Source organism: Thunnus maccoyii, chromosome 18 (assembly GCF_910596095.1).
Source record: "Thunnus maccoyii chromosome 18, fThuMac1.1, whole genome shotgun sequence".
NCBI lineage: Eukaryota > Metazoa > Chordata > Actinopteri > Scombriformes > Scombridae > Thunnus > Thunnus maccoyii.
In genome coordinates, this window is record NC_056550.1 from 10,722,854 (window position 1) to 10,748,596 (window position 25,743).

The window sequence follows — 25,743 nt, forward strand, 5'->3', positions numbered from 1 at the left end:
GTAAAGACTACTATACATATTTAGAGATAAGTTGAAGCTAACGTGAATGTCAAATTTCTACTTACCTTGGATATTTAGTTAAAAAAAAATACAAAGACACACACACACAGACACTTGAGTTACACAGCTGAAGTGATACACATTTTATTTTGAACCAATGCAGCTACAGTTGTCCTCATCCAACACGGTGCGGCCTGCTGCGTTCGTTTGTTTAGATGCCGTTAAAATACCACGGTGACTTTTTCCTACAAAAACCCATTACACAGAATAATAAGGTATACAGAAGAACAGTATGTTACAATAGTACAAATGATAAATTATATTATACAGTTATAATGCCAACGGGTTGAGCACGTATCCAATAAAAAAAAAAAAAAAAAAAAAAAAAAAAAGCAGCCTGCTCCCAGTACTATGAGAAGGGTAAATAGACAGACATGGAAAAGAATAGAGGCTGTTTATGCATATAAAGACAGACAGTCCATAAGGTCGGTTAGTCCTCTTGATAAAAGCATAGTGAATACATAGTAACACACAGAGGAGCTCGCTACACACAGGCCACATTTTCACTGCACCATAGCCACGACTGCGAAACTGCTGCCAGGGATCAAGAAAAAGTGTTCATCTGCAGTGTCAACTGACTGTTTGGGAGTGCTGAATTTGTTCAAGACAGTAAAGGTTGATTTTTTTTCTTTTTTTTTTTTCTTCAATGCATTGATAACACAAACTTTTCCACAATCGCTGGAGTAAAGTTTAAAGGTCAGGCCGCAGTGAAATCAAGGCCAGTGAGAAAGTGACACGTCTTAGCTAGAATATCATAGTAGCCTTTCGATAAAGTATAAAATAAGTTTGCAAAACACGTCAAGCGGTATTGTCTTATTATCTTTTTACTTTTCCGACTCCAATTTTTGCATATATTTAGTTGAGATTAAAAATGTTTGCTGGTCTGCAAGTAAGTGTCGCACCCATTCATTCAGGATCCCAAGCAAAGAAAAAAAAAAAAAAAAATCTTCATCACCACCCTCAGCATCATCAAAAAAAAAAAAAAAAAAAAAATCATACACACAGTTGGAGCCGCCACTCCTTTTTGCCTGAGAGAAATAAAGGTCTGCGTTTAGTGGAAATATAACGGGGTCCTGCGGTGTAGCTATCATACCGCAGCAGACCAGGAGAGGGCGCCAACTCAAACCAAAAGAGAAATAAACACCCTTCAACAGTAAAAACATTGGCAGTGATCAACAGAACTGAAGAGATGGGAGTACAGTGACATAAAGAGAGTAAGGGGTCTAAACATCAAGCGCAGTTCATCATCTTTAGCTGTAATTCATCAACCCACTTAACTCAATCAATAGAAGACAGACGCTCTGTTTGCTGTCAGTAAATGTGCCGATATTTAGCCAACAGTAACACTTTCTTACACAAACTTCTTAACAAACTGAAAAATAGCTCTGAAATATTAAAAAAAAAACAAAAAAACAATGGGAGTCTGATATCATGAAAATCCATAAACAGAAAAAAAAAAAAAAAAAATGTCAGTGAAGTGTGACCCTACTGTTCAAACTACTCAAAAGTACGACATCCTCAGAAATCACAGTCGCTATGACTTTGGTAACAGTTGTGCTTCTAAGAGAAGATAATTACATAGCCTACCCATAGGGTGAAAAAACTAGAATGACAGAAAATAGACAAAAGAGAATGAAGATGATACATGGCTTAGCTAGTACACAGCTCCAAAACTCAGAAAGGCTTAGCTATGGATTTACATCTAACGAGTAAATAACAACAAAAAGTAACCAACAAAATTAACAACTGCTTGTTTACATAACCTGTCTCGCTGTTTTGCGGCGGGATTCCCTGTGCTATCAATAGACCAGTACAGGAACAACCCTGTGAGTGTGTGTGTGTGTGACCACCAGATAAAGTTCTTGTAGATAGATTAGCCACGGTAAATCCACTCGGAGGTAAAACTCTCAACGATGCTGAGTGGCTGATGTGCCCTTTAAACCCGGTGCTTTCTTGGCAACCCTGTCACTATAGTAACAGTCGTTGATATATGGTTGTTCCCATGCACACGCACACATACACACACACACTTAAGGCTGCAGATGTCTATATTACCACTTGTTTTGACTTGCGCTTTAGTATCTAACTTGAAGTCAGCTCTCTCTTCCACTTGACTAAATGAGAAATGGAAAAACTTGCTCATTAAAGTACACTTGGAAGCTAAACGTATCTCTCATGCAAACTGCGCACACACACACTCACGCACGCACGCACACACACACCTCCCCTCTTCCCTTTGACCCTAAAAACAAACAAACAAAAACTACATTTCCCACGATGCCTCTCCGTGAATTCAGATGGCAAAATACTGATGCCATCACAGTTCCGTGTCTTTTTCTCTAAACACGCACCGGGGGTGGGAGGTGGGGAGACTCAGGGACACATACATTGACATGTGGCTGTTAGTATCTGAGCATTAACAGTACACCTGCAAGCACACACGCACACCAACAAAAAAAATTGCGTTAACGCATCTTTTCAACTCCTCAAGGACAAGGGATTCATCATCTCCTTTGATAAGCGTTCAGTGTTAATCCCGTGACCCCCCCTGAGGGTCAAAGTTCATGTGGAGGGTCAGGGGAAAGGTCAGCGGTGAAGGGAAGTGACCAGACGAGAGTTGTGACCGAGTGGTACCGAGAGCCGAGGCAGTGTGTGTTGTCTCGTCCTTTTTTTTTTTTTAGCGGCTAGCCTCTCTCCCTAAGCTAAGGTGTAACGGTGAGCCCAACAGTCGCGGAAAGAAAATTTTAAAAAAGCAAAAAATTGTGCAAAATCCCTGCTTAGTAACACACACACGCACCCACACACACACACACACACACACACACACACACACACACACACACATAGAGTATAAACACATCTGACTGTCTCTCTCATCCATACTCCAGTGTGTCAGGTAAAACCCACTGGAATATACACAGTGTAAAAGTAGTAAGATGTGCGCACACACACACACACACACACACACACATACATACACACACACACACACACACACACACACACACACACACACAGACACACACACAGACACACACACTTTCAGCTGACAGGGCTTATAAAAGATTAGCTCTACTGAAGAGATAAGATCCTGGCGTTAGTACAGTCAGACTCTCCTGTCACTCCACCACAGAAGAAGAGGAAAAAAGCAGTCCTAAGGGAGAGGAGGCGAGTGAATGAGAGGACAAGAGAGGAGATACTGAGTCCTGTCCTGCCTCTGTGGAAAAACTGTAAACACCCCTGCTACTACTGTAAGTCTGTAGACAGATGCAAATGCTTTATGGTCATCAACATCATCGTCAGATCAGTATGGAACACACAGGACTAGGCAGCTTGTAGCATTGAGAGTAAAAGAGAGAGGCGGAAGGGAGTCTGGTAAGATAGGAGGAAGCCAGGTTTTGACTACGACCTGGCTGGGAGTTGGTTATAAAACGGATACATGGGATAAGACATCTCCTTGTTCATGTTGAAGCTTCATAAGGAGCCAAAGTGGAAGAGAGAAAGAGAGAGAGAGAGGGAGAGAGAGAGGAGGGGTTACTCTGGGTGGAAGTCGTCTCCTCGGTCATTCTCTCACAAAAGGAAAGGGTTGGTGGTTCCGGTGGGCTGTGTCCCAGCCTGGGGGGGCATGCTCATGAGGGGCTGGGGCATGGACATGGAGGCCGGGATCCCCGCGCTAGTACCGACCCCTCCAACGGCGCCTGCGCCCATTGCGGGCATCATGCGGCCCATGGGGGCCATTCCTGCCAGGGGGACCATGGCGATGGGCTGAGCGGGAAGGGAAGTAAGAGCCATGGGTTCAGCCATGCCGCCGAATCCGGAGGGCATGGGGCTGACACGCATCTGGTTGAGTGTCGGGGGAACTGGCTGGCTCACTTGGAAGGGGTTGGCGTGGGCTGCTGGAGCCGGAGCAGAGCCACCTAAATAAAGACAACATAACAGACAAACGAAGAAAGTCAATGATACATATCTCACAGAGATCCAGTATTGTGTACAGTACACGTAGATTTGACTCCTAAAGTAAGGTAAATATTATTGTGGTGAATGGTAATCCATATTATCTAGTACTTAGAACAGATTAACTATAACCAGCTTGAGCGGCAGGCAAATAACAAGACAAACTGGCAAAAAGATTGCCAACTACAATGTGCTGCTGTCATTACAGGAAATAGCTATGATTCATCTCTCTTCCTGCTGAGTTTAGTTAGTATAGACAGGGCAGGGTCAATGATTAAACATTAGACTGTGCAGATGGGTGTGTCTCCCTGTGTGTGTGTGTGTTCAGACTTGCACATGTACGTCCACATCTCTCGGCTTACTGACTTCACCACCGAGCTAGCCAACTCTTATCTAATCAGCACAACTTATCCAGTATGTTTACCTGATTAAAACCCATGTCTTTAGTGTGTAAAAATGCTAAAAAGCAGTAAGTGTAAGGACAACTCCTCTCTATTTTTATGTCTTCTCTTTATCTTCCCACCTGTTGAGGCCAAGAAGGGGTTGATGACTGGTGGGGGCTGAGCCGGTTTGGTCACCAGAGAATCCAGATTGACCAGGGCAGCATTAGGACCCAGGAAGGACTCCGGAGTCTTTCTAGTTGGGTTTGTGGTGGCAGAAGCGGATGTGGGAAGAGGGTCGAAGAGATCCAGGCTGCTGCTGCTAGCGAGGCTGGCTTGGGAGGGAACAGAGGATGCTACGCCCCCATCACCTGAGCAACAAAGAGCAGAAATACCAGTTGTATTTCGCTGATTAAAAAGACATTAAAAAGACATTGCAACCTGGACCTTACTTTACCTTTTAAGGGAACAAAAGCATAACAAAAGATTTATACATCATGGAATCAGGAAAATAATATTTCCTTATTGAGTCTTGCACTGCAGTGGCCACTAAAACTAGTTACAAAGGGCTCATAGATGTTTAACTTTATTTTTCTCTTCAAAACAGTTATGCAAAATATCTCACTCGTCACTACCCTTGTGCACACAAACATGAGTACCTACCTGCATGTAAACACTCACATTTACCAGGAAAGAAAATTGAGTTGATGCAATAAAATGATCAGAGGATGCTATTATGAGAGGACATCAGAGGCAGACAGCCTGGCTGTTTGTTTTTTGCGGCAGCAGTCAGACAGCAGTAGAGACATTCATTAATGTACTCACACATGAACACGCACGAATCTAGCAAGCCAGCTGCCACACACACACACACACACACACACACACAGACAGACAAACAAAAGGAAAGGTCAAAGATGGTAACAGTCTTCTCAGAACAGGAACTGAGATGTGGCAGAGCCAAAATATAACACTCATGATAAGATCAGACAGGACCAGTGAGCAATAACGCCACATGAATCCTGTACATTTCAGCCAGAGCCCAGTCAAATACAATGGAAACCACTTGAAGGCACCATTATCAGGCGTTGCGGTGGTAAGGTGTGTGGGCGTGTTAATTTGTAACCGTCGTGAAACAATCAGAAGATAACATTTTATTCCCTCATACACTCTCTAGCTCGCTCGACCACTGCTTATCTCCCTCTCTCTTTCTCTCCTCTCATCTTTTTTTTTTTTTTTTTTTTTAAATGAGTCGGGTAGCCGACAGCAAATGAGAGAAATGTCCTCCACTCTTTCTAGTAATGTTTTTGTCCTCCCTCATGGCAGGGTTACAGCTTTAATCAGTCTGATTGCTGGCATATTATACAAATGTCAATTAGATAGTAATCTGCATGAGAAATAAATAATAAAAAAAAAAAAATCGGCACTGTAGTAACGTTTCTGTAATTTATTCGGCAGAATGCTGCTTTCTCGCTGAAGTTCTTGTCCTCTAAGCACCGTGGGATGACAAGGTGGCTTTAGCATTTCAACAGAGGCTTTCTCTTTATGGGAAAAACAACTTTATAGGCCTGTGTTTGTGTTCTTTTCACTTTGTCCTTGACTGTATCAGAGGTGTTTGTGTTAAGTTGAAGCAAAAGTCTGACATCAATGTCACCCTCCCACACACACAGGCTGCCAAACCACATGAGAAAAACACTGAGACCTGTGCCAAGCTGTTCGCTGGAACCTTCTCGCAGACCCACCTGAATGAGCTGTCAAAGTTTAAACTTTGTGAAACATTTGCTGTTGTTTCAGATCAACAGAAGTCAGATGAGATTTTTTTTAAAAAGTGCAAGAGAGCAGATCTGAAAGAGGTTCTGCAGACTTGATGGCTCAGGTTTAATAATGTATTTAGCAATACGCACATAAAAGCTGCATCAGATTACACCACACTGATATGGGACCAGACCAGCGCAAACAGCTGTTTTTTCACCATTAGATATGGTTAATGCGGTATTTCACTGCATTTTCAGTGGAGAAGTATCAGCCACAAACACATGGCTGCAGCGGTTCTAACACTCTCTTTGCTCGGGTCTGGTGATAATTACATACAAAGACAGGACATGTTTGTGTCTGTGTCCTGCAGAGAGATTGTATCTGCGGACAGGTTAACTTTTCAGACACTGAGGAAGAAGAACACAGACTCCGTTTGTCAATAGAGAGACGAAGACAGGGTGAGTACCGGTGGGGACAGAGGAGGAGGAGCGCAGGCTGTCAAACTCTGAGAAGTCCTCTTTGGACGTACCGTTGGATGCATTGAACAGGTCAAAGCTACCTGGAGGGGGAAAACACATACATACACATACACACACACACACACACAGACAACAATACACAAGAGTACACAAATGCACATAAACAGACGGCAGACACACACACACACACATAGATAGATGGAAACAGACAACACAAATATGAATGAGTATGGACATTTTGGTAAATTATTTGACAAGTGAATGCAATAAGCATATGAAAGCATGCAGATGTGCATCCATATACGCAACAGTGTTTGTTACTGTGTACTGTATGTGCCTCTTTGTACATGTACACGCATCATTCTCAAACAGACTAACTAACTAGCAAAAACATGTCACCCTTGGTTGAGGTAAAGTTGTTGAAAAAAAAAAGCTATTTTTCCCTGATGGTCACCTGTGTTGGAAGCCTTGGGACGAGTGGCAGCGGAGCCCCAGGGGTCAGAGGCAGGAGTGGAGTTTGGTGCCCAGGGATCATGGCTCTTCATGGGTGGAACAGAGGGAGGAGCGCCCCATGGGTCCACTGGGGCTGCTGGCTTAGGGGCAGACCCTGGGGAGAGGCGGGGGGAAAGGTTCAGTGTGGGGGGAGGGAGATGCATGCAAAGTGAAAGACCAGATTGGAAAGGAGGAGCAGGAGGAGGGACAGAGGAAAAAGAGCAGGAGGAAGGTGGCATAATATACAAAAGCAAAGTGGTTTCATGCAGGTTCTGGTAACAGGCACGTATCTGATCTGACCTAAAACTGCCAATCAACTCTCCCTCTTCAAGCATCTGACATTTACAAATCTAACTCCCCACAGCCTCCGTCCAGGTGTCGCCGTCCCTCTACAATTCTCTCCTTCACAATATCTTCCTCTTACAGCCTCCTCCCTCCCCTCCTCTCTGTGCAGTAATGCTGCTGGGCCAGCGGAGCAGCATTCCTATTAACAAAGAGTCTCAGTTCTAAGAGCTGCAGGTGGAAAAGAGAGATGACACACACACACACACACACACACACACACACACACACACACACACACACACACACACACACACACACACACACACACATACACACACACACACACACACACAGAGAAAACTGCACAAAAATACAAATACTTCCCCACAGCGACAGCCTGTGTGTAGATAATTGCAACCCATTTCCAGAGTGTGTATATGTGTATACCGTAAGGCTGCCAGGGGTCTGCTGATTCGGCTCCGGCTCCAGCCGCAGCACCAGCCCCGGCCGCAGCACCGGCCCCGGCCCCGGCACCCCAGGGGTCAGCACTGGCACCGGGCTCTGGGACATCCATCAGATCCATCAAAGACGACTGTGGCTAGGGAGAGAGAGAAAGTGGGTAAGAAAGAGGGGGAACGAGGGAGAATGGGACCAGTAAAGACAGAGAGGGAATAGAGGAGGAAAATCCATCTGTCCGTCAGCCATTATTCTCAACAGCACAAATAATATTCAAACATACTGATGGTGGTCATGTCATTATGTGTTGAGAAAAAAATAACATGAGCTATAATCGTGCAGCCCCACTTCTTCATTACTTGTGCTCTGCGTGCCCTCAACTCCAGTCAGCCAGCTATTCAGGCAGAATAATGATGAGTAAACTAGGCAGTCTGCTGCCAGTTAGAGGCTTCATTACTGCTACTGAGGGAGCAGACAGGGTCAGGCAGAATAAGGGGACAGGGAGAGACGAGATTATTTCAGAAGCATGGTAATGGGACAACTGAGTCACTCTAGTCTCCGTGCTTTTGTGTATTTTACCTCCTTCTTCTTCTTGGCCAGTTTTGCCGAGCCTGGACCTTCTTTCTTACTCTCCTCCAAGGCCATCTGTAGTCTCAGGTCGTCTCCTCTGCGTATGCGCTCCTCCTGAACACACACACACACACACCCAGAACCCAGTGAGCACAGGCAGCACATGTGCAGTTTTTCTAATTTATATCAGAAATTAGACCTAAGTCTTGCTATTGTAGACGGGATGATATTTGCAGAATGATTTACATTCACATTTTGTCATTTGGCAGATGCTTTTATCCAAAGCCACTTACAAGCAAGACAAGACAATCAAGCGTTAGAGGACAGTGACGTGATGCTGTGGTACAAACTCCCAAATAGCTGACCAGGAATTATGCAAAAATTATGCAAATAAGATATGCTTTTGTGCCATATTTTCTATCCTGATTTATCCAAATAAGGTGTATTCATTGGCGTCACGGTTTGTTTACCAGGCACATGGGGCAGAAAAAGAGCAACAGTTTTTTAAAAAAAAAAATCAGTTTAGCTTTCCAATAGCTGATGTGGATATAGGAGCAGAGTGCCACACAGTTAGAGTTCAAGAATACATGTACCTTGGACATATTCATACATCTTGGTTGCAGTTGCTCATATTATTTTCACTGTCTGATCTTATTTACAAACATTACACCACATTTGTGGGAAACACTTTAGTGGGTTGTGTGCTGATATCAAGTAGTAGTACTTATCTGCCTGTTTGATAAAAATCATCTCACTGTCTGTCTTACTATCACCATGTTTTGATTTCTTTCTGAGTATTTACAGCGTGTTCATGTGCACTATGGTAATCAAATGATTCTCAATTTTGGCAGTAATGTGATTTCAGAGATGTTCCTGTAAGTGGGAAACTCAATTTTCTTTCTCAGGTTTAGACATTTAGATGCTGATAAGAAAAAATGATTCATTTGTCATGCTAATGTTTAACAGGCTTTCAAAAAAGGTTTTTATGTACGTGCGATTGCGGGCGAATGACCTTGGATGAAAAGAAGTATTGATGTGTAGCAGAATGCAATAAAAGACGATTACTCATAGTTTTACTGCTGGATCCAAGATAATTAAATTAAGTTGACATCAAATGAACAAAACTGTTATAATCTTCCTGTAAAAAACATTTATTTCTTAAATGAACTCATTTAAAAAGATTAATGTAAACTGTCTGCTAATTTCAAATAAATATACACAGTAAGAAAAGTTAATGACATGTATGGATTCATGCTCTGCTGTGTTAGCACATGTGTGTACCTGCTCTGCAGCCTCTCTGCTCATGGCCAGAGCCAGTTGAAGCTGTAGTTCCTCCTCTCCGCTGGTCTGAGGTCTGGCCTGCTCCAGCTCTGAACCCGCATTGGGAGACGTGGCTAACAGACACATGCAGAGTGTATTTTAACATCTCATCACATACCGTAAATGTAGCTGTACTGAAAAGCAGTGTTGTTGGCTATGGAAATTCTTTGTGTTAATCCTCCAAAGCCAACCGCAGGTATAAAAAAATGCAACCACATATCATCACACAGTGTGACGTGCGTGTGTGTGTGTGTGTGTGTGTGTGTGATTATAGCCCTTCAGTGAGTCTGTGAGGCAGAAGTCAGGACAGGTCCATTCAGCTTATTGGATTAGATGAGGCCATGTGGCAGCACAAAAATCACACAGGCGCTGCACGTGGTAAACACACACGCATGCACACGCACGCACGCGCGCTATCTGGCCGAGAGTAAGGAGCTGCGACACTAAAAAGACACTCATTAAGTAATCTCAGAGTGTATTCTTTAATTCAAAGTGTGACTGTGTGTGTCTTTCAGTTTGGAAACAGTAACTTCTCAGTTTCCTTGGGAACCGTGGCGTGGGATGGGATGACGAGACACAGTGACATCACCGCATCACCGTTCTCGTCCCTTCTACAGTTGTCTTTTCTCTGTGAATAATGACACTCTTTCTGCTTCATCATGCAGTCCAGCAAATATAAAGGTGTTTGTACACTGAATAAACTGTTTTCTTGGGCTTAATTTGATTTTCTGTGCAATGTTTCATACACAAAGCCATTTTATCCATTATAAATGCTATGAATCGAAAAAAATGTCAATGTAAGCATGGAAATGTTCTCCATTCTCTCCTTCAGTACGCCTGTCTCTGCTCCAAACAACAAAGACTAGTCATGACATGCTCTGCTGATGAAGTGTACACTCCCAAACTTCTCAATATTCATCACATTGTGATGATCTTGTGTATTACATTACATTATGTGTGTTGAGTACTCAGAACGCAACGGTTAAGTCGAAAAAAAAAACAACGAGTAAAAACAAGAGACAACATAACAAGAGACAACATAACAGTGACACAAATATGACGTGGGGAAACAATGATGGTTACTTTCACAATTAAACACGGCTAACTTTGAAACCCCACACTTTGACTAACATCCTCCCGCTCTATCAAGACGTCATTAAGTGTCATCAGCAGATCTTTGATAAACATTACAGTGAATTTGCCACTTCAAACGTTTCCATGATGAGGAAACACTAATGGTACAAAATTACACAAAAAAAGTACAAAAAACCCCCCAATTGTATTTATGTAATTGCATTTTTTGTAATTGCATTTCCATTTAAATTGGAACAGTAAAAGGCGCGGCCTCTGAATTTTCCTTGAAATTAGTAAACATCTGAAACAAACTGTTGCCAACTTAATTCTTGTATAATAATATAATAAATAACAAAAAACATACCTCGTCTACTGAGTGCTAATTAAGTATAACAGCCAAAATTCTGCATGACACTTAAAAATGACCAACAATATCGACACACACATTCTTAAAATTAACTTGCTGTGTCTGTCTTGAAACTCCGGCCTGATCTGGATCTTTGTCTTTTTCTCCTCCCTCTGACCCTTTGCTGCTCTTCTCTGGTCCTAGCTTACTTGCTCCTTGTCAAACCAACGTCTCGCTTGCTGTTTCAGGCTGTGTCTCTCAAGGGAAAGTAACCAGAAGTACCAGGGGTAGAGGTGTGTTTTGTTAGCTGGTGGGACTCGGGCCATTGCTTCAACATCAGCTACGAGGCTGCCTTAAATTGACAGTGAACACAGTTGAAATCGACGATAACTATAGAATACGTTGGAATGATCAGATATAATTTACAGTATAATGCAAATAACTCATAAACTCTATTTTCAAAGCAGACTGAGTGAAAGCATAGCTGTGTGTATGGTATATTTCATCACTGATGCTCTTATATATTTGCTAACAGCTTTTATAACAAGCTCGACAGATGCATTACATGTTCGATCAAAAGTAGAATATTCTCCTTAAATCTCTCCCGGTACGACTGCAAAAGCAAGAGAATGAATAACAGAAGTCTTTTAACAGTGAAACCAAAAGAGAGACTTAACTGGCAACGCAGTATAAAACCGTGCAACACTAGATAGTAGTGAGTCAGGAAGACAAATAAACACAACTCAAAGCCAAGTAAAACACACACCAGTTTCTTGCCCACCACTGTGGGAATGGGCCATATATGGATAGTCACAATTTCCTGGCATTCCTCACAGACGCTGCTCTGCCTGCGAGCAGAAAAAGCTGAGTTTTCTGCATTATTCTTACACTGTTTTCCCACTTTTGTGTCAGCTGTTTGAATCCATTTGTTTCTTATATCTTCACCTTAAATTTTCTATACTGCTTTGTTTCATGACTATTAACCAAAACGTAAGCTTACAAAATCCTTCAAATAAAGTGAAGACTCTACCAGCAGCATGCGATTCAAGCTATGAACAGAGTGTGAAATGGTCTGATGACCGCTTGTGTCATCTGTGGTACATTTATGTGGTGATAACAGTGCACAGGATTTCTATCCCTGGGTGTCAACCGCTAACTAACCCCCACATCTGCAGGCGCTCGGTCTCTTGTCTGTCTAGATCACAGGTCTGACACTGTGACAAGATTGCCTCCCTTCAAATTGTTTACTTAATCAAAATATTTCGATAAAAAGATGTATTAAAATCAGTCTATTTCAATATGAACACACAACATAAATGTGTGTTGTGTGTTTAGTAAAGAATGCAGTGAGCGGAAGAAGAAAAAAAAAACACTTATGAAATTATTGAAAGGACTTTTTAAGGAAAAAATTAGACCTTTGCATTATATTAAAAGACATTTTAATGCCTTAGATCAAGAAAATTTCAGACCCTTTCGGACACTATGGGGAATATGCTTGCATGGCCGTTCATTCACACCCTGTCTGAGCAACAATAACCGGAAAGTTCGTCTGGAATCCCAAAAATCTCCCCTGGCAACGCCCACATCGACAGCCCAGCTTTACTCCCATTGGCCGGCCTCTCCTTCAGTTTTCTCAACTGATGACTCAGCTGCAGCAGCTTCCGCCTCTGAGCCACACACTCAAACATTACTTACATGCAGGAATGTGGGCCACACACACAAAGTAAAAGATGAATGCACGCTCCATGCAACACGTAAGATCCACGTAGGCTGAAACCACATGAATGGGAATAGACAGAACGCACACACACACACACACATGCAGCCATCCTGCTGTGTACAAAGGGCTGAGGGTCAGAGGGTGAGAGAAAAAGAGGCCAAGGTTCACTCTTTCATTTCTCCAGTCTTCCCCTCTGTCCCTTTCTGTGTTACCCCACTTCCTGACTGTGATTTCTGTTTCTTTTCATCTCTCTCTCTTTCTTTCAGTCGATTTGAACTCTGCTTTTATGTCACATTTCCAATGGCTCATTCTCTGTTGGAGTAAGTAATGGAACTGGGTGCTAATAGAAAACTAGAAACAGAAACCCAACAGCACTGACCACTTATCACCTAATAAGTATAAGGAGCCCTTTCATAAGGGGTGCGACGGATCACAAAAGTCAGGGTTCGGATCGTATCACGGTTTTGAGTCACGGATCGGATCATTTTTCAGATGAGCACGAAAATAAATAAATAAAAAAAAGGAGCCAAATATAACTTTGCTTTCCATTTATTCTGTAAAACACTTAAAGCACGTTTGCCATGGTCTTAAATGAGCTAGCCCTGCTAGCAACACGCTGGCTAGTTTGTTTACTTTGTCTTGAATGAGACATTAAATTTTTCAAGTAATCTGCGGTTCACAAGATATCAGATTGATTAATCATTAAATCACACATACTACATTCCTATTTTCCTTATATATGTATGAAATAGTTTCTATTGATGGAGAGCGTACACTGATATTTCTTCTCTAGCCACTTCTCCATGTCGTAAGACTGGTTTCCTTGAACTGTCACTGTTTCTACATCTCTCTCCCCAACTCCCCGTCTCTGGAGAAATGAGTGTATCATTGAAAAGTGGAGCAGATTTCTCTGTCATGTGGATGATAGAAGGTTGGGGGGTGAACTCTGCTTCCTCTTCTGTGTGTGTGTGTGTGTGTGTGTGTGTGTGTGTGTGTGTGCGCTGAGGAATGCAGCCCTACTGCAGGATTGCAAACCAGACACAGAACAGGGGGAGGAGCAGGTTTCAGGATGTAGGCCAAAGTTACACCAACTGGGACACAATACAGTATAATGGAGTATTCTGTATTACATGTACTGCTAAAATATATGGAATGTGTTTATTTGTGTGTGTGGGTACAGCTTATGTGGTCATATTAAGCTAGTACTTACAGCCATGGTAGGAGGCGGGTGAGCCCTCTGACCTGCCGTACTCTTCGCTGTAGGAAGTGGAGAGGTTGGGCTGAGATGAGCCTCGGCCAAAGCCCATCTGACTGCTCCCTGTCGACACCTGAGCCATACGCTCTTTGGTCTTCAAAGCCTGAGACCTATCAGAGCACACACACAAAAAAAAAATGCATGTTCAATCATCTTAACTGAAAAATTCATGATTCTTATAGTCTTTAGCGCAAGGCCCCAAGGGACAAATAAGCATGAGATACAGGAGGGTGAAACAATGCTAAATTGGTCTTTAGAGTCTGAGACCAAAGCAAAGCACATTACCAAAACAACCTTGAGAATCAGGCTTTCAAAATTGTTTCAATTCTAAAATGCCACAGCAAAATCATTAATGAGAATTCAAACAAGCTGCCAAACAAATGATGAAGCAATTCATATAGTTCAGGAAATGTTGCAACGTCCTCATTCTTCTCAAAATTCCAACACTGTTTGAGATACTGTGTGTCGTTCTAAAAGACAGGTGGATGAACAAACAAGTTCACTAAAATTAGAATAGGAGACCAGCACAGGTGTCATCTTAATCTGAATTTTACTAAAGGTAGTTATTCAGCAACATCTTCAAATTGCAGGAACAGAGAAGTAGACAACTCGTGTCCAGAGTGGTGTTTGTTTAAGACTGTTAATCTGGGAAAGACATTAACTCTGCACCCATTTTTCAAGTGCAGTTAATTTGTTTGGACTTCTTTCCGATACGAGATCCCTCGTAACTAAACAAAAGAAGCGATATGGTGTATGACTGGATAAGGATCTGTGTTTACAACCAACAGGTGGAGAAACACAATGAGCAAAGAACCCCGTCTCCCGGTGGGATAGCCACAAAACTACACTTTAAGGGAAAATCCCAGCTCTGATAATGTGATTGTTGTTTCAATTTGCTTACAATTGTTGTAGGTCACCGTCAGCCAGACAATTATTAAAATACTGGCACGATCTAGTTTATAGTAATTATAAAAGGTTACTCTTAAAAATACACTAACAAAAGCAGCAAAAAGCATTAAAAAACAGATAGCTGACAGATTTACAGTATATGTGAGGCCGAGCAGGGAGCAGAGTCAGCTCCCTTTGTGTCCTCTTGGTCAGCTGTAATAAACTTGGCACATTAAAAGAACCCCAACGCACTGTGGAGCATCTCTGACTTGAAACACGATATAAAATTCAAGGACAAGATAGTGTGGTCAGCATTAAATGTTAATCACAAAATCAGCCTACGTAAACACATGTTGACTCCAAAGTTTTCGTTTTATCTTCTGTGTTTGTTCTGATTAGATTCAGAAAGCTCTTACCTCTCTCCTTTGAGGCGGTCCTCGTCTTTGAGTAGCACCACTAGCTGCTTGCTCTTCTCCCTCACGTTGATTCCCTGGTCTTTGCCGTCTCTGTCGATGTACTGGAAGTCCTTCAGAGTCTGGATGGCGAAGATGTTCTCTTTACATTGCAGCGCCACTCGCTCCGAGCCCGTCTTGATCAGGTAGTCGAGCAGGGTGAGCGCCTTGTAGACGTGGCGCCAGTTCTTGCCGTGGTCGTTGAGCCGTTTCCAGATCATGCTCATGATCTCGCTGAAGGCCACCACGTTGTAGGTGAGGTCGGCGATCTCGGACATGAGCGAGGACGATGGGCCCCAGGGGTCGTTGGAGGTGGCCTCTCTGACTTTCTTCTCCGCGTCAGAGTAGTTGTTCACCATGTTCTTCATCTGCCGGCGGATGGTGGAGCTTGGCATTGTGGCGGTGGAGATGGGACGAGCAGAAGAAGAAATGCAACGTACGCTCTCACGCAGGAGAGGAGCCGGGACACTAAAAACTTTTGAATAGAGAGGCTAACACGCACAGAGTGTGTAAATGTTTGTATGCTTCAGAGGAAGCTTGTTTCAAGCGTCCGTGCGTATGTGTCCTCTCTCACGGCACGTCGGCGGAGTGTGTAGGTGTGTAAATCTTCTCCTGTACAAGTGTGTGTGTGTGTTGTGTACGTGTTTGTTTAAGAGGCTTCTCCAGGCCAGTGCAGTGTTCCTGAGTCCTCCAAAACAGCGTCTGTTAAAACCATCTCCACACACACAGTGCTGGCTGCACACATGACCACGCCATCACCTAAGACAGACAGACAGATAACAAGTTAGTGAAAGGAGAAAAAGGAATTAAAAAAAGATATTTAGTAGAGGTAAAACAATAAAAAAGGAGAAGGAAACGCTACATTACAGCTAAACTAAAGAAGCACAGAGAACAAGACTTCTTCCTTCTAATCAATTTCTGAGTAAATGCCAACATCTGCATTTACCAACAGATAGGTATTCATTTTAGCACTGAAACTTTTAATGTGCCAGCACTCACAATGTATCAAACTAGTAGCCTAAGTAATCACCATCGAAGCATGCAGTATTTTATTTAACCTACCTTTCATTACAGAACCATTGAAACACTGAAGCCTAAACAGACACCAAAATATCTGGTGGAGTTATGGGTCTGATCTGAGTTTAATGCTGTCTGTTGTAATCCTAATCCACACCACAACAATAAGAGATGTCATGAAGATAATTTGTATTTATAGTGTCGAGTGTAGTCCTTCCTTTTTGAAACTAGACAAACCAACAGCTTTCATATTTTCACACTTAGACAAGCAATTTCCATACTCTGAAGAGAGAGAGAGAGCCTGCCTCCTTAGCATTTAAACAAGGCCAGGGCGGTGTGACCAAAAACTGTGTTTCCACTTTTGTAATTTTACTTGAGTTTACAGTAATCTGACTCGCCTGCGAATTAAAAGGCAGTGTGTGTTGAAATGAATGATGTAAGGGCAGGCGAGTGTGTGTGTGTGTGTGTGTGTGTGTCTGTGTGTGGTTATGCTGTTTCTTTGTCGCTTTTCGAAAGCCTTAGCAGGTGAAGTTACTCATTGGGTGGGCTTTGTGAGCAAGAAATGGGAGGATAAAAAACAATAACATTCAAAAGCAAACGCAAGATTACAGGGAACCAATCAGAGGGTCCGTGAGATGAAAAACAGAAAAAAAAAAAATCAGAATTGCACAAACAATTTTAAAGAGACCTACACACCCAGTGTGTCACAGGTTAATAATGTTCTAGTCATAAGCTTTCATTGTAACAAAAATGTCAACAATTACAGAGAAAATTCATATCATAGTATTATAATGGTTTTAAAATATGACACATGTAAAAATGTGCATTAACCAACTATCCATCACTGAACAGCTATAACAGAAAAATTTTATTTCAAGTAACACCGGTGTCTAATTTTGAGGTATTGAAATACTGTTTATTTAAGATACAATTAGTGATGCAATTATTTTGTTGTTTTTATATGCTTGCAAGTTCACTTTCTCTTTGAGTGATTGCAGCTTGTATAACAGAATATTAGCAGCCACGTTAGCAGACAAGAGCTGAGATGACACGGGGGGTGACTGGATCTCAGCCATCCTTTATGGCACTATGGTTTCAATTAATTATATTGAATTCCAGATATTATCATGTCACTTGTTGTTGTATGCACTTTAATGGTAAGCAAAGTGAGTTTACCTCTAATGACATGTGCTATATATATATACATACATACACACACACATTGTCTTGACTTTATGCTGTATTTTGGTTGAATAAGAGAAGGACTGACAGTTCCACCAAATCTTACTTTAAAAAAAATTCTTAATGTAGGAAAAATATACTTGTAGATAAATGCCATAATGTCTATATATATATTACAAAGTGCTTGCCAAATTTGAGTCTATTATGTGCACCTGTACCTTAGGACATAATGTTCAGTTTTTGGTGAGCAGAGAAAACATCCTGTATCTAAAAGTGAACTTAGTAGGGGTATAAAGGTACATAAAATTCATGGTTCAGTATGTACCTCAGTTTTGGGGTCATGTTTCAGTACGATTTCAGTACAGCAAGAAAAAAAGAAGAAAATAATATTTTGGTCTGTCATTTTGAAAAATGACATCCAACAGCGGCTCATTGGCCAAAACTATTTCTGAAACAGTTTAGCTGTGCTGCAGTGGAAAAGAAAAAGCAACCCTTGTGTTTCCTGAAAGGAGTCAGGACACCTGCTGACAGCTGCTTTATGCTGATTTATGGTTGTTCAGAAGTGGTTGTTGTGACGTGTAGTCCTACCACGTCTCAAATCAAATGTGGTTATAGTTATTCTGAACACCTTCACTCAGAGACGCGTCACTTACCGAACCGAACATCCGGACAAACACACAAACCGTTACACCCCTAGTACTAAATAAGTTTCACCAAATAAAAGGAAGATTTTCCAGAGATAAAATATCCTTCAAAAAAAATTATCATGTGGAGATGATTTGTTTTAATATACGTTTAGCCCGAGGACATTGCGGATTTAAGCAGAAATGGATTCACTAATCTAATTTCCGATAAATTCGAGCCTTATTCTCAGACATTTTTAGACCCTAATGGGCCTTTATCTTTGATCTTTCCACACACACCACAGTATTAACATTCAGTAAACTGCTGTGACAGACACCAGTGCAATCAGTGAGTAAAAAAGTGTTTCCACCCTTTGCTGCGTGGCAAAGGAGATAAACCATTTCCAGTCCGAAGATGACTAGAAGAGAGACTGATGACTCCACTGTCCTGTTTCTAACAAATCAGCAGCCCTGCTTCTGATCACTTCCGGACTGACACACACAAGACAAGAATGGAAACTGTGTGAAGACTCACAGCTGTGAAACCTACACATATAAATCATGCACACTCCTTATCATGCAAAAAAAAAACACACATTTACTTGTTTATGTGTCTTCTGTTTACCTCGTAGAGTCCTTATGTTTGAGGTATGGGCTGCTTGGAGAGGAAATTAATGATTTCAGTGAAATCCGATATTGTAACGGTTTGAGCAGCAGGTTCTCCTTGGTTTGATCACTTAGCCAGATTAGTACGTAGGCTGGTCTGCTTTAATTTATCCAGAGAAAATTTGCTGAGCGGACACACGCTTTCACCCCCCCCCCACTGCTGTCATGCAAGAGTGTTACACTCATAAGCTGCAAACTCATCACATCTATTTCAAACCGTTGTTCTCAGTAATAAACAGCATCTTTGGGCTTTCTGAGATCATTTTATACCCGCTCTACCTCTACCTACCATCTAGGGAGGCCCATGATGACTTATCCTATTCAGTAATCTGATCCATGCACCAAGCGTGCGCCGACATGCCCCGCCAGCAAGTGCTTTCACGAAACGGAGGAAGAGTGCTGAAAGTGATTAGCTGTTGGTGCAGTCTCTGCGTTGAACGCGATGGTCTGAATTTTTTCAATTTTCCAAAAAGTAGCGAGTGGTACAAGTACAGTTACTCGTGTGTATGTGTTTGACGCAAGGAGCTTCCTGCCTCGCAATGCCATGGAAAGACAGCTGAGGAGGAGGAGGGAGGGGGGGGGACAAGGGTGAGGAAACGAGGAGTGTGAGTGTATGCGCTTAGGGGTAAGAAAACAACTTGGCATATCCCGTAAATTCACTAAACGCCAATGAAATGTGATTCCTGTGGAGCGTGCCCCCTCCCTTCTCCCCCCCCCCCCCCTCCAAAACGTTCCCTCGTCACCCTGCATCCGCATGAATACAGCTCAGACCTAATGACACATCTGCTGCTATAATCACCTATTCACCCACGGCAGACAGGAGGAAGAGAGGAGAGTCTGTCTCGTCCATCCCACCCCCCCTCTGCACCCCCCACCCCCTCCACCCCCCCACTCCACACCCCGGAACAACCCCCACCACAAGACACAGCCGGCCCGCCTTACTTCACCCCTTCTTGTGCTGAGATCACTCGAGCCCCAGAAGAGACGGCACACAGGACTTGTGTGTGTGCAGAAATACATATTCATGTGTCAATGCAGGTTTCGTTATGTCCCAATGACTGAGCCTGTCATCGTTCTTGTCTAACTGCCAGCATGCCTCCTCGTTACCAGAATGGGAGGATAACCATAAAAATAAAAATCACTGAGTCCGAGGTCTGCTTCTTGCAGCTCCAGATAAACTCGCACACCCATCGTCTGGTGCCACCCTTCCAGTCTCTTCCTCTCTGTGCCTGACTGTCTCTGACTAACACACATCAAGAATGAGGAAACAAATAAGGACAATTAGTCGGTTGAGCCCTGCTCTCTCATTTATAATAACACAGTATATAATTAAACCAGCTTTTCTCTTTCTGCAGACTTACACAAACCATATATTTGCTTTGTTTTTAGTGAACTAAATCTGTGGTTTGGTGATATGATGATAGATTTTTGCCATATTGCCTTTCCCCACCTACACAGTGTATCCCCCCCCCAACGTTTTCACCAGTCTTCTCTACCATCAGGCTGTCAAATTCATGACTATAATGCTTAGAGATGGACAGAATGGTAACATTAGCAGAAAACTGAAACTACATAACAGGCCACACGTGTATCTATTGTGACCTAAGAGTTGGGCTTCATCCAAACTCAGCCAGTTTTTGAATGGGTAAGAGAAAATAAATGCCCTAGCAAATACACTACATAGCAAAAAAAGTAACACCACCAACCAGAGAGTGAACTATGACAACACAGTAGTGTGAACAGTTACATGCAAAGTCAGAAAAATTCAAATGAAGCCTGACTGTGGAATCCCGATTTAACCAAATGAGATACTTGTGAACTAACAGCTTACATTCCTGTCTGGTCTATGTCTTATGAGGAATGGCTTTTAGCCTGGATAAAAATAACTACACCATGGTATGATATTTAATGTCTACATTTTTGAATTGATGTTCAAAAGTAGCTGCCAAAAAACTGCATGGGACAGATCATTCCAAAACTTATTGCTGTAAATTTAACTTGACATAAAAACCAATAAAATTCGTCTAGCAAATCCTTTTCCAGTGCAAACCTTCTAGCAGCAGTTATCACTCTTTATCATAAAGTGACCTAGAAAAAAAATCCAAACACAATTATTTCAAGTACATAATGAACTCACGACACAAACTGACAACATATCCATCTAGTGTTGCGGTGGTGCTTCGACAACCGACAGATGCAGAGGCATCTACAACCGGGTATGTCAACACCCAAGCTGCAGGGACATAGTTGGGGCTGATCTCAGCATTTTGGGATGGTTCACATCAACAATATAAAAGCCAGATCAACTGCAGATCCTGTTTGCTTGCAACCAGTGTGCCAGCCGTCAAAAATGCCCGGCGGCACTCAGTTAAAACACAGGAACCAACGGCGTGAACGTCCTGCCAGTTGATTGCAGAGCTCTTTGATGAAATGACAATGTCAAATACAACACAATAAAAAAAAAGAATCCAGTATTATATCGACAAATATTCAAGGACACGGACTGGGGTCAGTAAAATGTGGTTGAAACACTGATGTCTACAACAGAACCGCATCGATGGACAAGGATACATCTGGCTTGCCTGAGGACTCACAGCGGTTGTTGATGTGCTGCTGTGCAGTCAGTGTAGACAAGATGTATCAGAGACAGACAACACAACAACCTATTAAAACAAGTTTCCCTAGTCCAATTCAACCTTCGGGCAATAAGTGAGACAGTCAATACTGACTGTAATGGTCCATCAAGAAGACAGCAAACTCTGGAGACAAGTGAGCTATGCAAGAACACATCAAGTTAAACCTATCTTGTGTATGTGCGTCAGTGTGTCTTGGCAAAACCTAGGTTGACTGTGATTAGTATACTGAGAACAAGTTTACCTTGCCAGGCCTACACAGCAAGGGTAAAGCTGATCTGGAGATAGAAGGCTTGCACAACCTTTGTACTTCTGTCACTGTGTGTGTGTGCGTTTGAGTGAGTGAGAGTATCTTCATGTGTGTTGAGAAAGAGAGAGAGGGGGAGTGTAAAACAAAGTGACATCAAGTTATCCAGCCGGTTCCTTCACCATCCGTTTTTTTTTCTTTTCAGTTTCATTCAAGTGTAACCTGAAGTAACATACTAGTGATTAATCCTCAACCACTTGGCAACACAGGGATTAAGTTCATACATGCCAAACTAAGAATCGTGTCAAATCTAACCTTAAGACAATCAGGCCACTAACGCATGTTGCAAAAGCTCTGAAGTAACAGTGAGGTGTGATGATCATGCCTGAAGCCCTGAGGAAAAGACAGGACAAGAAGCCACCTTCTGATCAGCATGTCACCCAGTCTTTTGTCCTCCCTGGCCGGCCCGAGAGAGACAAAGCCAAGTCATGGACGGGAGGAGGACGGTGATGATGCATCTGTCACCCACTGTGACTGACCGATCATCCTGACAATAGACAAAGCCCTGCCCCTCTCTCAGACCACGTTTATATGGGTTCAGTCGAGCTCTAAAAAGAAAGCTCAAATCCAAAACACTAGCATCTCCAACTACGGTCAATGCAACATTGAATAAAAACCTCTGCCACAATTCAGAGTCTTCCAGTAAACATTTATGGCTGCCTGCCTAACTATCTACAGGCAGGGTTAGCCGATTGGAAACGGAGCAAGTGAACAGACAGCGCCCATACACCGTAAATAATTTACCTAAAAAAATCTCAATTAGTACAAAAACGTCAAGTTTTGCCATGTTAACACACATCTGCCTTAGCTAACTAGGCAGTCCTCTCTCTCAACGCATGGTGCATCAGTAGCTTTTAGGAAAATCAGAGAATTAATGTTATGCCGCTCTAAAAAAAAAAAACAAATCACTGCGTTTCCTTGAACTGATGTGATTGGTAGCACATACGCTATAGTAGCTAACATTAGTTTCTGAGGTAATCATTTTAGTCAAATGACCTGTTTGAATTGCGAAATAACGTTGGGTGTAGCAAAGATCTAAGTTTGTGCAACGTCACTTTAATGCAGCAGGCGGAATAACAACTAGCTCACTTGCTACTGACGGTGAACGTACCGCTAACGTTAGCAAGTTGAGAGCAAACTTAGTAGCTAGTTATCGTTAGCTAGCGAACAATGTTAACTTACTTATGTTGATTTAGTTCGTTAACTCAGCTCGTTGGGAGATGTATAACCCGACTAAAGTCTGTTTTATGGTATATTCTGTACTGCTCAGTTTTGCTACTGATTCTGATAGTACGTTGGGAAATCCAGCCATTGACTATTTTCTGATACGCGATCAACACTTGGCTTTGAAAAAAGTTGGATCAAAGCTAGCAGCGCGTATGTTAGGTTAGCCAGCCGCATAACTTCTCTCCCCCTGCAGCTTGACTAAAAAACTCAACTGTTGATCACCCAGCATCTAAATGTAAGACTATTCTCACCATTTACTGGATTCACAGCCAGTCCTACGCCTAAATACACAACCATTCCTGTCAGCTCCCAAACGTATTTTCTGTGCCAAGACAGCCACCTAGCATGCTAAGCTAGTTAGCAATTCTTCAGCTAATAGCCAAGACGGGAGCTCGGTGGAGACATCACCGGAGCGATCAGGATTACAGGACACCCTGGAAAAACAAAACAAGTCGACTGTCTTCAAAGCCGACGTCAACTTACCATATCTTTAGAGCTACGTGAGGTTCAAATGATAGTCCTGGGCTATAAACCCATAAATGAGTTTCGCCAATTCCAAGGAAAAAACCAAGATAGTGTACTTATTTCGGCGTTCAAGGAGCTTGTTGCGCCTCCGCCTAGCTGTATGTTGCTAATGCTAAGCAAGCTAAAGCCAGGCTACACGTATCTCCTCCTCCAGAACATGGCGGGCAGGGTGGGAGGGGGGAAGCCGGGAAGGGTGTGACCAAGGCGGCTTGGCTTGCCAGGGGCACAAAAGCCCCTTCCTTCCCTGCTGAAAAATTATAGTCATGTCACCCGGCAACTCTTAATTGTAACATTACAGCATCAGGGTAGGTCTGTTTCAGAGTGCCATATAGTCATTATCATGATAATGCATATTTCATTTAGGTTTTCACAGGAATTACATGCAACACGGTGGACCATAGTGGTGGGAGAGTGGATCTACAAATTGTGTCACAGTACTGGTTAATTACAAAGATAATCCTATTTAAAAACGTTCCTGTCTCTTTTGTTTGACTTGTTTAGTGATTACACCTCTCCAGTATATATCAAGTTCTACTCAGGAAACTACTACTACTAGTAAGTGCATGACATGATTTGTCACTGGCAGCGATAGTCTGCTGTGTGTGTGTTACAGGTGTGTCAGTACAGGCCTGACAAACATTGCAGGACAGCATTCCATCACTCAGGCCTTCCAACTGTCCCTGTGTAACCATCAGCAGAGCTTTAAATAGAGGGAGGGACACAGCCGTCACATGTTTCAGACAAACATGCATAACACACTGTCGTTTATTCAAATCAGGTTCTATGAATAGACACGAAAGGTTCCCTGAAATTGTACAGCGAGCTATGAATAGACATCTTCATCCATAGTTGTTGTAGTTGGAGAGTGTGATGCTTAAAAATAGTTAGGGACCAAAAATGTGACAAAAAATGTGAACGTCACAGTTTTACATCGCTGCCAGTACACAGAAAAGTTGCAAACACCTGAGCTACAGTATGTAGATGGACAATATTGTGTAAGTTGGGTTTTTGGGGGTTGTTTTTTTTGTTTGTTTGTTTTGTTTTTGGCTTACTATTAATATTCTGTACCTCCTGGCTGGCAGTGACATTTTATTTTGGTCTCTCTCTTCTTGAATCCTCTCTGTCGTTATATACAGTGTCTCACTGGGGCTTTTGCTCACTCTCTGCTATGTTAGGAGCACAGGATAAGCCAAAGCAAGCCTAAGCAAAGCTGATTTAGGTATGTTTGTCAGGCTGTGAGAGAGAGTGACAAACAGGAAGACAGACTTGGTGTTGATGGTGTGAATAGGTGTGAACAGCACCTTGTTATTATCAAAATTAGCTCTATCACTTTAGGGAGAACGGACCTGACATTTGAAAATCAAGGTGCAAGTAAAATAGTTTAGATAACATTTCTTTGTCTCTGTGACTCTGTGACTCTTTCACTCAGTGTGAGTATAAAGTTGATTGAGAGTTTAATCAAATGACCAATTCTGACTTGTTTTACATTTAATTTCAGAAGATATCTTGCATTAAAAGGACAACAAATTGCTTGCAAAAAAGTAGAACTATTTGTTTTGGATTATTAATTAACTTGTGACTTTTACCAAAAATGATTTAGCATTGTTTTATAAATACACAGTAGTAACCCAGACCTGGCTACTGATTGCGCTAAATGATGCGGTACATCATAATTTTTTGTGTGTGTCATTTCAGTTTACTTTTTTTATCTAGGAATCTGAGCTGGTGACTAATCTCACAAAACTTCAAAAACATCCACATTAGAAGAACAATCATAACCCGAAACACGCGAGAACAGTCAATATTTAGCCCAGATATGATCCTATTCACAAGAGGATTATGTGCAAAAGAACAGTAGGTTTGTCCAACAACACCAGAGGTGACAGGAGAAGGGCATGCTGTCTTTGTGCTATTACATATGCAAAACATATTACTCTAGAATGCTGCAAAACATTAAAAAAAAAAACATCTGGAATTGGCCGAACAACAATAAATATTTTATGCCCCCATCAACGATAACCCTGAAGGTGCAGTTCAAGGGCATGTCAGATTTCTGACTGAGGAAATGATTTTGCAA

The 25,743-nt window shown here is 42.2% G+C and overlaps 1 protein-coding gene across 4 annotated transcripts; it reads right to left on the reverse strand.

Annotated features, from left to right (window-relative positions):
• Positions 1–114: 114 nt before the first annotated feature.
• epn2 (epsin 2) lies at positions 115–24,049 on the reverse strand. Of its 4 annotated transcripts, none has more exons than XM_042392602.1 (10): positions 23,625–24,049; positions 15,451–16,245; positions 14,102–14,256; positions 9,713–9,825; positions 8,441–8,545; positions 7,853–8,003; positions 7,083–7,235; positions 6,679–6,708; positions 4,538–4,765; positions 115–3,977 (listed from the first exon to the last, which is right to left on the reverse strand). In XM_042392602.1, exons 2-10 carry the CDS (start codon positions 15,879–15,881, stop codon positions 3,631–3,633), a joined length of 1,713 nt encoding a protein of 570 aa, XP_042248536.1. In that variant the 5' UTR covers positions 15,882–16,245; positions 23,625–24,049; the 3' UTR covers positions 115–3,630. The 4 variants fall into 4 exon arrangements, with proteins under 4 accessions (XP_042248536.1, XP_042248533.1, XP_042248534.1 ...); XM_042392599.1 differs by having other exon boundaries at positions 6,616–6,708; positions 23,625–24,048; XM_042392600.1 differs by lacking the exon at positions 23,625–24,049 and adding an exon at positions 23,393–23,519 and having other exon boundaries at positions 6,616–6,708.
• Positions 24,050–25,743: the final 1,694 nt, after the last annotated feature.